The 14,452-nt window shown below is 43.1% G+C and overlaps 1 protein-coding gene across 1 annotated transcript in view; it reads right to left on the bottom strand.

Moving 5' to 3' along the window:
• MCC (MCC regulator of WNT signaling pathway) overlaps positions 1–6,587 on the bottom strand; it is a 533,511-nt gene extending 526,924 nt beyond the window's left edge. The window contains exon 1 of the mRNA XM_010808842.4: positions 6,334–6,587. Within this exon, the coding sequence (XP_010807144.1) occupies positions 6,334–6,572 (239 nt within the window). The 5' untranslated portion in view covers positions 6,573–6,587. The remainder of the gene's footprint in view (positions 1–6,333) is intronic.
• Between the last annotated feature and the right edge of the window lie 7,865 nt (positions 6,588–14,452).

The following is a 14,452-nucleotide window of genomic DNA, read 5'->3' as shown; positions in this document are numbered from 1 at the left end:
TGATGCAAGAATCAAATGAGGTAAGGTTTAGAACAATTGATTGTAAACTATAAAAGCTTCTATAAACATTTGCTATTATTACTTTAGATGTTCACTAACCTGGCTACTCCAAATTAAAAAACTATAAAACAAAGGGCTGGTGGAAAAAAACAAAACTGTCCTGAAAAATATATTTACTAAAAGTGCATGTGAACAAACTGACCTATAGATTCAATGCAATCCCAATGAAACATCTCAGCTGCCTGTGTTGAAGAAATTGACAAGCTGATCCTAAAATGTATAAGGGAACTTAGAGGACTAAGAATAGCCAACCTTAAAAAGAGAAGAACAAAACTGGAGGATTCATACTTCTCAATTTGAAAACTTAAAACAAAGCAACAGTTATCAGAATAGTGTGGTACTGGTATACGGATGGCACACCCACAGACAGAGAAGAACTGGGAGTCGAGAAATGAATGTTTATGTTCATGGTCAATTGGTTGGTGATAAGAGAGTCAAGAAAATAGCAAAGAATAGTCTTTTCAACAAATGGTACTTGAACAACTTGATAGCCACATGTAAAAAAATGAACTTGGATCCTTCTTCACACCATACACAAAAATAAACTCAAAATGGATCACAAATCTAATGTAAGAACAAAACCTATAAAACTCTTAGAAGAAAATAGGAGTATATCTTTGTGACTGTGGATTACCCAAAACTTTCTTAGATATGACACCGAAACACAAGCAACTAAAGGTTACATAGTGTATGATTCCATTTACATGAAATATCCATAACAGGCAAATCTATAGAGACAGAAAGTAGATTAATGGTCGCCTAGAGCTGGGGAGGTTGGGGGGAGTGAAACAGGGGAGTACTGACATCATAACAATATTAAATCTTCCTAACCAAGAACACAAGATGCTTTTCCTTTTAGCCAATCATTTTTAATTTTACTAGAGGAATGTTATGATGTAGATATGTCATCAGGAAAACAGAAATGATACTCCTTAGTTATGGGATGTGCATATGTGCTCAGCCACTTCAGTCATGTCTGACTCTTTGTGACCCCATGGACTGTAGCCTGCCAGGCTCCTCTGCCCACGGGATTTTTCCAACCAAGAATACTGGAGTTAGTTGCCATGCCCCCCTCCAGGGGATCTTCCTGACCCAGGGATTGAATCCACATCTCCTGCATTGCAGGCAGATTCCTTATCCACTGAGCCACCTGGGAAGCCCAGTTATGGGGTACTGGATGATTTTGATTTGATTTGATTATATATTTTCCAAATTTTCAGCAACAAAAATATCTTTTATATAACTAGGAAGAAGTTATTTTTAAAGGAAAACATATAATAAAATATACTTACATTTAAAGTATCTCATAAACAAGGAAAATGCCTGAAAGATTTTTCAATATACATGACATACCACTGTTTATTCTTGGTTATTTATTCATCAGAATTTACTGATTGAGGGCTATATGGCAAATACTGTGCTAGATCCTGAGTGTACAGTTGATAAAACATGATTCTGTCCCTCATGAAGGCTATATTTAGTGGGAGAATGACAATAAATTGGCAAACAAAGCAATAAACAAATGCAATTACAAGCTGAAAAGGGTTCTTTGGAAGAAAGCCATTGGTATTATGATGGAGAATAATGCTGGGGTAGAGATGACTCACTTCATTTATTATTTTCTTATTTTGGTGACACCACTCAACTGGTAGGATCTTAGTTCCCTAACCAGGAATTGAACCCAAGCCCTCGGCAGTGAAAGCAGAGTCCTAGCCACTGGACCCCCAGAGAAGTCCCTAACTCACTTTGATACAGTGGTCATGGAAGCTCTCTCAAAGGCAATAAAGTCTGAGCTGAGGTTTGAAGACTAAGCCTAAATGAAACCGATGGTTTATGATATTTGTCAAAATGTGCAACATAAACAGTTTCTTAAGCTGAAGGATAAAGACAAAAACCTTAGAATTCCAAAGGGAAATTAATGTCAGCCAGTAGAGTAAAACCACCATCTCCAATCACAGGATATCTAGGGACTGCAAAACTCAATACCAGAAAGTGTGGCGTGAAGTCATCGTGAGGTTACTGAAGGCGCCAGCAGAGCCTGCAGCGGTCACCGTGCAGCCCAAACCCCTCCATCTTCAAGCTGTGGCTTGGCTCTACCTCATGGCAGTTTAAGTATCTATGGGAATGATTCTGGATTCCCCTGGAAGCCTCGGAGTTCCTGGGCAGCAACAACAATTCCAGGAATCTCCAGTTAGATAATATCTTTTTTTGTCAGTTTGATGGGGAAGGCTGGGCCTAGAGGATATTTAAGACACAAAGCCCTAACTTTTTATCTCCCTTCTTCCTGAAAATGGTATGCCTTGACATGTCCCCAGGGCCTCAGGCTCTCTTCTCCTTATCCCTTCTCTGAACCCAATACCTCCAGTTCACTCCTCTTTGAAGATGAGGGCTAGGGTAAAGGACTGGAGCCAATACAGTTGAATTTGGGTTAATATGGGGAGTTTTATTACATGTATTGGTTGCCACTTGCCTACCCAATATCCATTTCTCACTCTTAATAACCAAATGGATAACATGCTTCCTTAAACTCTACTGCATGTAGAGTTTGACCAACATTACGTCAATTAAGGGATCTGGGAAAGTTGTACAGGCATCATCCACTTCAGCTTCCTCTTACACTTTTCTCCCCAGAACTTGGAGATGAAGCTGGAGACACAGCAATCATTTTAGGACTGTGAGATAACCATGAAGATGAATGCTCCATGTGAAGAATGGTGATACAGAAGACAGAAAGAAGCTACGCATTGATCCCATTATGGAGCTGCTGCCTAAGCCTGGCCAGCCCACCTCCAGACTTCTAGGTATTACAGTCAACCCTTATTTGATTTATATATTCTATTACGTACAGCCCAAATGAAATCCTAACAGATACAGCTACTGATGTTAGCACAAACTTCATATCTTTTAAAGAATTCAAGGTTTTAATTTAGAAAGCCTAACTCTCAAATTTAATATAAGAGAAAATTCACAGCATTCCACACCTTACCACACACTATAGAGAGGTCAGTAAAGTCATTAAACAGTGGCAGCACGAAGAAGTCACACTGGAAATGGAGTCATTTTCATTAACCTCATTCCTCCAGCATACCAAATAAACATGTGCTCCAGGAAAACTGTGCTTGCTGTGTAAAGACACTTCTGGACAATGTCTTTGCTTCCTCCTCTCAATGAAATTGCCACCCTGAACTCCTCCTATATGGAAATTCTGTGACAGCCTAAAAATAACTGCCCATAGCTAAAGTTTTGGCTCTGCAATACGTGAATCGTGAACCGTGAACTTCCAGGTGTTCCAGCTGGTTTTAGAAAAGGCAGAGGAACCAGAGATCAAATTGCCAGCATCCGCTGGATCATCAAAAAAGCAAAAGAGTTCCAGAAAAACATCTATTTCTGCTTTATTGACTATGCCAAAGCCTTTGACTGTGTGGATCACAATAAACTGTGGAAAATTCTGAAAGAGATGGGAATACCAGACCACCTGACCTGCCTCTTGAGAAACCTATATGCAGGTCAGGAAGCAACAGTTAGAACTGGACATGGAACAGCAGACTGGTTCCAAATAGGAAAAGGAGTACGTCAAGGCTGTATATTGTCACCCTGCTTATTTAACTTCTATGTAGGTACATCATGAGAAATGCTGGACTGGAAGAAGCACAAGCTGGAATCAAGATTGCCGGGAGAAATATCAATAACCTCAGATATGCAGATGATACCACCCTTATGGCAGAAAGTGAAGGGGAACTAAAAAGCCTCTTGATGAAAGTGAAAGAGGAGAGTGAAAAAGTTGGCTTAAAGCTCAGCATTCAGAAAACGAAGATCATGGCATCTGGTCCCATCAGTTCATGGGAAATAGATGGGGAAACAGTGGAAACAGTGTCAGACTTTAGTTTTGGGGGCTCCAAAATCATTGCAGATGGTGATTGCAACCATGAAATTAAAAGACACTTACTCCTTGAAAGGAAAATCATGACCAACCTAGACAGTATATTAAAAAGCAGAGAGATAATACTTTGTCAACAAAGGTCCATCTAGTCAAGGCTACGATTTTTCCAGTAGTCATGTATGGATGTGAGAGTTGGACTATAAATAAAGCTGAGTGCCAAAGAATTGATGCTTTTGATCTGTGGTGTTGGAGAAGACTCTTGAGAGTCCCTGGACTGCAAGGGGATCCAACCAGTCCATCCTAAAGGAGCCCAGTTCTGGGTGTTCATTGGAAGGACTGATGTTGAAGCTGAAACTCCAATACTTTGGCTACCTGATGCAAAGAGCTGACTCATTTGAAAAGACCCCGATGCTGGGAAAGATTGAGGGCAGGAGGAGAAGGGGATGACAGAGGATGAGACAGTTGGATATCATCACGACTCAATGGACATGAGTTTGGGTAAACTCCGGGAGTTGGTGATGGACAGGGAGGCCTGGCGAGCTGCAGTTCATGGGGTCACAAAGATTCGGACACTACTGAGCAACTGAACTGAACTGAACCACACTGAACATACCTTCCAACTTTCAAGCAGATATATTAAAGTGATGTAGCTCAAAGGATAAAGTTTTTTCCAACTTTTACTCCAGTGAATTTCTACCTCCCTCTAAAATTCCTTCTTTAACATCATGCCCTTATAATGCTTCACCTTCCAAAACAAAGTTCTCAAGCAAAATTCGTTATCCTTCAGGGTCCACACAGACCCCATTCAAAATAATATGAACATTTATATAGAAAGTGTATTTAAGATAAAGTAACAATATTAATAGGATTAAAGGAAAGGAAGGAGAGAATTTCGATCGTTTTCTATATGCACTTTTGCCCATATGAAATTAATATTTTTTTGCATTCTAACATGAAGAATGCATATAGCTTATATTATTGCAAATGAGATAATGCCCTTTCAGGTAAGGAAATAACAACAACAAAAAAACTAAACTATATGATGAAATTTTTTTATTCTGGAACCCAAAAAGGGAAAGACTTCCAGATGAAAATATATACAAGGTCACCTGGAGTTACATATTTCTTTCATTTCAGGACATAATTACTCCATAAAGTGTTCTGATATCTTTCTAATGTTTTCCAATGAAACTTCAAAAAAGTAATAAAATTCAGCTAGGAATTGTCATAATTGAGTCAAGTCCGAAAGAATTTTGTCTTTTTTTCCCCATACGTCTAATCACCTGTTTCAGAGATTTTTTCTTTTTTAATTTGGGGGTGGGGAGGGATCTCCTACTCTCTTTCTCTGTGTAAGCAAGTACAATCAGTAGGAGGCACCCTGGGATTTTCAGAGTATCTTCACCATCACCAAGACAAAGGCTTAAAAAAAAAAAAAAAATAATGTAGCACACAATTTAGGCTGCCTACCCCTTTGAAGGCAATTCAAATTTCGGCGCGTACAAGCTTCAGCGCCCAGTGTCGACCTTACATATAAGCATTCTGGAAGACGTTACGATTGCCTTCCTCACCATCAGTGTGGCAGAGTAATTATTTTGCCAAGCCTCGCCGCTTGATGTTGCAATACCGCCCCTGCAGGGGAGCTGGAAGCCAGCACAGCGAGGATTTGAAGTGATCACGCAGAGGCGCCCCGAGGCCCCTCGAGAGGCTCACCTGGTTAGAGCCCTGAGCAGGGATAGGGAGTAGGGTCTATATTCCAGCCTCACCTCTCAGCCCCCACTTTGCGCCTGAACGCTTCGCTCCCCTCAGGCTAAGAGGTTTAGATCAGTACTGAGCGGCAAACTATTAATACGCTCACTTTGGGGGCTCCGAAGTTTGGAACTCAGGGTCTCTGTGGCACACGAAAGTTTTTCACAGCTTGTTTTTCTGCTCAGCTCTGTCGCTGAGCGTGCATCCCTCTCCCGGTGCGGTCCCGGGTCTGTCCGCCGAGCAACCGGACAAGACCGCTGCCCGGTGGCCACAGCGTCTTGACACCCTAAGGCTGCAGGGCAGCCTCTTCTACCTGGGCAAGCAGCCAGCACTCGTCTCCCCAGAGGCAGGAGCGCTCCCAGTCCCGGGGGAGGATCCGCATCCGAAAGAGAGGTCTCCCTGTGCCCAGACAAAGGCAGCGCTGGGGAAAGTTGCACCAACCGGCACCTCCAGAAGACGAGTTGAGCAGCTAGCTCCTCGGCCTCCGTGGCCGAGCCGGCGACGCGCTCTCAGAGTCGCGGGCAACTTTTCCCGTGAGCTTCGGAGCAACTTGGGGGAAGTTGGGGGCGAGGGGGCAGAGGAGGGATCTCGAGCAGCGCGGAGAGGCGGGTCGCGCCCCGGCCCGTCCCGCGGACCTCCCCGAGTACCTGCTGATGTAGCCGTCGCCGTCGCCGTCGCAGGTCTGGAAGAGGCGCCGCATCCTCTCCTCCTCGCCGGTGCTCGACGTGTCACTGCTGCTGCTCCCGCCGCTGGCGCTCCCCGCCGCCGCCGCCATCACGCGCCCGCCCCCGGCTCGGGAGGCGGAGGACGTGCGGCAGCGGGAGGAACCCGCCGGCGCGCAAGGCGCTGGCCGCTCCCGGCCCCAGCCTGACTGACGACGGAGCATGCCCAGTGGCCGCCGGAGCGCTCCGGGTGAGGGATTCCACCGCTCCGGGTTTTGTTCGGGCTGGGAAAATGGGCGCTCTGCAATCGCTGGAGCAGGTACCTCAGGGGAGAGGGAGGAGGGGGAGATGGCTCGTGGAGGTAGGGAGCTGGGGATGGTGACGGGCGGGGGGCGGGGGCGGGGTCCTGGGCAGGGGGATGAAAGTCTTGGTTTGATGCAATCTGCCCAGAGTATCGTGGTGGGACTTTAAGTTCAGTTTTGTTTTCCCCAAGTCAGGTGGTCCAGCCTGGGCCTTTGAGGTCGTTATCTTCTTTTTCCAGGCCCAAAGACTCCTTCATTCCCAGCCCAGGTGCTACACCTAGGTGAGTGAGTGAACCCTCAGAGTGTGCTAGCCAGCCCTGGTCGCTGCAACTACATGGGAGACCCTGAGCAATAACTGTCTAACTGAACCTAGGCAACCCCCAGAGATACTAAAAGGGTTGTTGTTTTAGGGCATAAGTTTTGAGGTGGTTTGTCATGCCACAATAGTGAAAGTGAGAATCGCTCATTCGTATCCAACTCTTTGCCACCCCATGAACTATACAGTCCATGGAATTCTCCAGACCAGAATACAGGAGTGGGTAGCCTTTCCCTTCTCGAGGGTATCTTCCCAACCCAGGGGTCCAACCCAGGTCTCCCGCATTGCGGGCAGATTCTTTACCAGCTGAGTCACAAGGGAAGCCCAAGAATATTGGAGTGGGTAGCCTATCCCTTCTCCAGGGGGAGGGTCTTCCTGACCCAGGAATCGAAGCCGCATCTCCTACATTGCAGGTGGATTCTTTACCAACTGAGCTCTCAGGGAAGCCATGCCACAACAGATAATGAAACACATCCATTGGCCTTGAGTCTGTCTGCCAGGTCAGAAGGAAGATGTCTATCCTCTTCTCTCCTGCCTCTACGCCATTCACCACCTATTCCTACTTTAGTTCTTTTTAATTTTGTACATTCCCAGTATTTCAGAGCACTTATAATCTTATGATGAAGTCTTTTCTCATCTGAGAAAAGTCTTGTTAATATATCCAATAATGTTTTCTTAAAAGATGGTGTTGGCGATACAGATATTCCTGTCTACTTGTCTCTAATGCCCAATTTTCAATAAATAAATATTTTAAATCCTTATTTTTCCAATTTTTCATAGAATAAAACTTTTATTATTGCCTGACAAGGAACAGTCAGACACCAGTTGTTACCTTCAAATTCTCCTAGAGAGTTGATAATGGGTGGGGGGTGGGGGGTGGGGAGGATAATGCACTCTTATAAATATGCATGAAGGTTCTGGAAACCCAAACAGGTTTCCAGGATCTGAGCAGATCTCTTCCTAACCACACCCCATTGATACAGAAAGTGGAGTGTAAACCTCAACTGGTTATATCTCAAAGCAAAGAATGTTTTTCTCCTGAGAGAACACATGCATGACAGCTCTGGGAGGTTTAAATTTAAATCATCTTGAATTAAATCTGAACACTTAAAAAGTGGATCTTGACACATTTCCTAAACAACCTTCCTTCATGCTTGAGTAACTCAGAAATGGCTGAACAGATAGGTTCAACTTTCCAGAAAAGAATTTGCTTCTGAGCTAATATGAAGCATATGAAATTTCAGCTGAAAAGGTTACTAGGAGAGGGAGAAACTTGTAAGACATTGAAAATGGAGATGCAGTATGAACATAAAGATGATAAATGTAAAGTAGGAGCTTGGAATGAGAGTGATACCCATAACCATAAATCTAACAGTACTGGTTATGTCATAATTTCAAAGGTTTTATGTATTTATCTGCGATGAGTGCATAGCTCAACATTGCTGTTCTTATCCAGTTTTTTCCCTTCTCAGTTTCCTCTTGGTTATAATAATATTTCATATTTATGTAGAATATATCAAAAGACACTGTTTGTATTACAAGATATACTGTCTTCCATGTCTAATGTTGCCAGTTAAAATGACTAAAAGTGCGGCACTGTGCAAACTTGATTATTGGGTACTTGCTCTTCCAAATTCTGTTTACTTGAACTACACACTAGAGGTGGATTGAGGACCCCTATGGCAACCTCTCCCGACCTTTCTTTCACATGTTTTTTTGAGCCCAGCTAAGTTCCCTGTCCCTCAAGAAGCCTTCCATCGCCTCTCAGGTCACACTGATCTCTCAGAGCTCTCCTAGGGTGAAGCACACATTTTGACAGCAGACTCATGTAGCTTAATGGTGACTTGCCTTCCCACCCAGAGTATCAGCTGGAACAGTGGAGTAGAGTTGAGGAAGTTTGATTCTCTTTCATCGAGCCCTTATTACAGATCAGTAATCATATTTAAATACTTTAATGCTACCCAGTAGGGGAAAGTATTTTTCATTCCTACTTAGGGGGAAGGGAATGGTAAGTGAGGGGGAGTTAAAGCCAAAAAGTTTAAGTAATGTGACCAAGTAAAGGTGCTGGAATTGAACTCATATCTTCCTGTCAAGCTCATGTTCTTCATATTTACTTCACATTGTGTTACTATCAGGGCCAGGGCAATTCGTGTTAGCCATTATACTGTTTGAGTGACACTGAAAGTGATAAAATTTACCTTTATATATTTGTTGTTCATATATTTACAATCATATGGGATGTTAACATGAGCTGTTGCCATCTGTCCCAGGTTGGTTTTCTGGGGAGCAGACTCCAAGACAGAGTTCCACATGAAGAATGCTTACTTGGAAAAGCCCTTGGTGCCCCAACATGTGTGGAAAGGAGACGAAGGGAGCAGTGTAGAAAGAGGGAGAAGTCCTACTATGCTGCAGCCCCAGAGCAGCCTGTCTGACCTCACAGAAAGCTCTGGTGCTAAGACAGCCTGTGTTGCTTCCATACTGTACTTGTCTTAGTCTCTCAGTTGTGTCCGACTCTTTGTGACCCATGGACTGTAGCCTGCCAGGCTACTTTGTCCATGGGATTCTCCAGGCAAGAATACTGGAGTGGGTTGCCATGCCCTCCTCCAGGGGGTCTTCCCAACCCAGGGATCAAACTCAGGTCTCCCACATTGCAGCCGGATTCTTTACCATCTGAGCCACTAGGGAAGCTCAAGATCACTGGAATGTGTAGCCTGTCCCTTCTCCAGGGTGTCTTCCTAACCCAGACATTGAACAGGGGTCTCCTACATTGCAGGTGGATTCTTTACCAGCTGAGCCAAGGAAACCCTACTTCCCTATTACTGTTGTAACAAAGTATCATAAACTTATTTCTTAAGCAGCACTAATTTACTATCTTACAGTTCTGAGGGTCAGAAATTTGAAATAAGTCTCACTGAGCTAAAACAAAAGCATCAGCAGGGCCACATGCCTTATGCAGGCTCTAGCAAAGAGTCCATTTGCTTACCATTTCTAGCTTATTCTCTTTCTCCATAGCCAAGAGCTCCTTTTACTATGTTCATCATTCATTCTGTCTTCCAAGCCAGAAATCCCAAGTCCTTACCTCCCTCTGCCCCTCACTTCCCACCACATCCTGCTGAATCTGCCTCCTTAATGCCTCCTCGAATTAATCTTTTTCCTCCATCCCCATTACCACAGCTTTTATAGAGACTCATTTATGTCTTTTAAATGATCTCTCCTTCCAACCTAACCTCCCAAGCCCTCATTATAAAATGAAAATATGATCAGGCCCCTCCTGGCTTAAATTCTATCTCATTGGATCATTCTTGCCCTTAGGATAAAATCCACCCTCCCAGCAGAACCTTCTAGGCCTTCCATGATCTGACCCCCTTTCTCTCCTCTTGCTTCTTCCCTTGCCCCTGTGCTCTAGTGAAAGTCATATTAACTTTTCCCTACATAAGCTATCCTCACTTGTGTTTATATACAATTGCAAGAGTCTCATACTTTCAGACTAGAAATGAATGAAGGAGGTGGGGAGCTCATACCCAGACTCTAGCAATTTGGAAAGAACAAGATAGCTAGGGACAACATGGGTAGTGGCAGTTACTAAGAGGAGAAGAAAGGAGGCTAAGGCCTAGAGATCCTTGATTAATAAGAAATAAGAGTGGGGTTTATAAGTGGGAGCACTTCTCTCTTAGCTCAGTTGGTAAAAAATCCTCCTGCAATGCAGGAGACTGGGTTGGATTCCTGGGTCTGGAAGATCCCCTGGAGAGGGAAATGGCAATCCACTCCAGTATTCTTGCCTGGAGAATCCCACAGACTGAGGAGCCTGGTGGGTTATACTCCTTGGGGTCGCAAGAGTTGGACATGACTAAGGGACTAAACCACCACCACCACTCAAAGAAGAGGAAAAGCAAGGGAAATGTTTGGAGGAGAAAGAGGAAATGTCACAATTGGCAGAACTAAGGAAACCATGAACCCCCTTGACCCACAGCTCTCCAGTAGGCATTGGGCAATGCCATTTTTTTTCTATCTTATCAGGCCCTTTCCTCTCTAGTTAGTAATGGAATTAATAATGGCTAGTATGTACTGCAATGGCACACCACTCCAGTACTCTTGCCTAGAAAATCCCATGGGCAGAGGAGCCTGGTAGGCTGCAGTCTATGGGGTCGCTAAGAGTCAGACACGACTGAGTGACTTCACTTTCACTTTCCACTTTCATGCATTGGAGAAGGAAATGGCAACCCACTCCAGTGTTCTTGCCTGGAGAATCCCGTGGACTGAGAAGCCTGGTAGGCTGCAGTCCTTGGGGTCGTGAAGAGTCAGACACGACTGAGTGACTTCACTTAATATGCACCCATCATTTTCCTTAAGTGCTTTAAATAATATTTAATTCTCACATCAATGTTAAGAAGCATGTTGTTTTATTCCCATTTTACAGATGATGGCACTGATGTACATATGTCAAATGGCATAGTTGCACAGCTAGGAAAAGGAATGATTTACTCATATGTATGCCTAGAATCATGTTTACAAAAAACTGCCATATCTTAACATGGCTGTCTCTTTTATCTGTGGGTAAAGACTAAAACAAAGCTAGTGGAGGTGATGGAATTCCAGTGGAGCTATTTCAAATCTGAAAGATGATGCCATGAAAGTGCTGCACTCAATATGCCAGAAAATTTGGAAAACTCAGCAGTGGCCACAGGACTGGAAAAGGTCAGTTTTCATTCCAATCTCAAAGAAAGGCAATGCCAAAAAATGCTCAAACTACCAAACAGTTGCACTCATCACACACGCTAGTAAAGTAATGCTCAAAATTCTCCAAGCCAGGCTTCAGCAATACATGAACCGTGAACTTCCAGATGTTCAAGCTGGTTTTAGAAAAGGCAGAGGAACCAGAGATCAAATTGCCAACATCCACTGGATCATAGAAAAAACAAGAGAGTTCCAGAAAAACATCTATTTCTGCTTTATTGGCTATGCCAAAACCTTTGACTATGTGGATCACAATAAACGGTGGAAAATTCTGAAAGAGATGGGAATACCAGACCACCTTACCTGCCTCTTGAGAAACCTGTATGCAGGTCAGGAAGCAACAGTTAGAACTGGATATGGAACAACAGACTGGTTCCAAATAGGAAAAGGAGTATGTCAAGGCTGTATATTGTCACCCTGTTTATTTAACTTATATGCAGAGTACATCATGAGAAACGCTGGACTCGAAGAAGCACAAGCTGGAATCAAGATTGAAGGCAGAAATATCAATAACCTCAGATATGCAGATGACACCACCATTATGCCAGAAGGTGAAGAGGAACTAAAAAACCTCTTGATGAAAGTGAAAGAGGAGAGTGAAAAAGTTGGCTTAAAGCTCAGCATTCAGAAAACGAAGATCATGGCATCTGGTCCCATCACTTCATGGGAAATAGAGGGAGAAACAGTGGAAACAGTGTCAGACTTTATTTTTTGGGGCTCTGAAATCACTGCAGATGGTGATTGCAGCCATGAAATTAAAAGATGCTTACTCCTTGGAAGGAAAGTTATGACCAACCTAGATAGCATATTCAAAAGCAGAGACATTACTTTGCCAGCAAAGGTCCATCTAATCAAGGCTATGGTTTTTCCAGTAGTCATGTATGGATGTGAGAGTTAGACTGTGAAGAAAGCTGAGGGCTGAAGAATTGATCTTTTTGAACTGTGGTGTTGGAGAAGACTCTTGAGAGTCCCTTGGACTGCAAGGAGATCCAACCAGTCCATTCTAAAGGAGATCAGTCCTGGGTGTTCTTTGGAAGGAATGATGCTAAAGCTGAAACTCCAGTACTTTGGCCACCTCATGCAAAAAGTTGACTCACTGGAAAAGACTCTGATGCTGGGAGGGATTGGGGGCAGGAGGAAAAGGGGACAACAGAGGATGAGATGGCTGGATGTCATGACGGACATGAGTTTGAGTGAACTCTAGGAGTTGGTGATGGATAGGGAGGCCTGGTGAGCTGCAATTGATGGGGTTGCAAAGAGTCGGACACGACTGAGTGACTGAACTGAACTGAAGGACTAAAAGACGTTTATTCCTTGGAAGGAAAGTTATGACCAACCTAGGTAGCATATTCAAAAGCAGAGACATTACTTTGCCAACAAAAGTCCATCTAGTCAAGGCTATGGTTTTTCCAGTGGTCATGTATGGATGTGAGAATTGGACTGTGAAGGAAGCTGAGTGCTGAAGAATTGATGTTTTTAAACTGTGGTGTTGGAGAAGACCCTTGAGAGTCCCTTGGACTGCGATCCAACCAGTCCATTCTAAAGGAGATCGGTCCTGGGTATTCTTTGGAAGGACATGCTAAAGCTGAAACTTCAATGCTTTGGACACCTCATGAGAAGAGTTGACTCATTGGAAAAGACTCTGATGCTGGGAGGGATTGGTGGAAGGAGGAGAAGGGAATGACAGAGGATGAGATGGCTGGATGGCATCACCGACTCGATGGACGTGAGTCTGAGTGAACTCTGGGAATTGCTGATGGACAGGGAGGCCTGGCGTGCTGCAATTCATGGGGTCGCAAAGAGTCAGCCATGACTGAGCAACTGAACTAACTGGCTGAAGTACTTTGTTTACAGGGTAGATTTTTTTTATTGAAGACAAATTATTTTATGATTGATACTAAATGTATAAAATTTTATATCCTTTATTTAATGATTGCCATGTGCATGCAATGAACCTCCTCCTTGAGAAAAACTGGAGTTTGATGATTATCTTTGTTAGATTATTCTTTTCTCCTTTACAATAGAAACATGGAATCAGAAATGGTTAATAATGGTAGTTTGAGGTTTCTTAACTGAGCTGAATTTAATGCAAGGTTAATTCAGTCATTTAATTCACTGGCCTTGTAGAGGCATGACCTTTTTCATTACAGAACTAGAGATACAATTTATTAATGACATCATTCCAAATCTCTAGGTGTATAAACAAAAATTTTAAACATTAAGAATTCTCAAAGCTATGAGAAACCATGAACCAGACTTAGTAGAATGTGTTAGTGCTAATGCTTTATTGGCATCAGAGCCCAATGTCACATCAAATAAGATTCTAGCTGCCTAAAAGAACAGAGGAGGTTTTTAGCATCTAAATGTGTCTCCTTCTTTCTTCCCTAATACTAAAGCTATTTAGGAGGATATATTTTTAAAACAAATATAAACGACAGCCTCTAACAAACACGACACCAATCAGAGTCTCAGAATTAAAAGTGCTGATAAAACATGGTACATATTCTTCCCTGGAGAGTCCATCTGGGAATGTGTATTTCTCATACTACTGTTTTTCAATCTAGCGTATATCTTGCATCAATCTCCATGTGAACAAATCAGATAATTGTATTAAAAAATGCACTCAAATTGAGAGAAATGAGGCAGTGGGAGAGTGGAAAGATGTAAGGAAGAGATATTTGAAAACAGTGGCCCATATTTTAAGAAATATGGTTTATTTTGAAAGATCTCATTCTGTCTGTACTTGGAAAAA

This window comes from Bos taurus, chromosome 10 (assembly GCF_002263795.3).
Source record: "Bos taurus isolate L1 Dominette 01449 registration number 42190680 breed Hereford chromosome 10, ARS-UCD2.0, whole genome shotgun sequence".
Classification (NCBI taxonomy): domain Eukaryota; kingdom Metazoa; phylum Chordata; class Mammalia; order Artiodactyla; family Bovidae; genus Bos; species Bos taurus.
The sequence above is the reverse complement of the archived record's forward strand: the minus strand, read 5'-3'. Positions and strand labels throughout refer to the sequence as shown.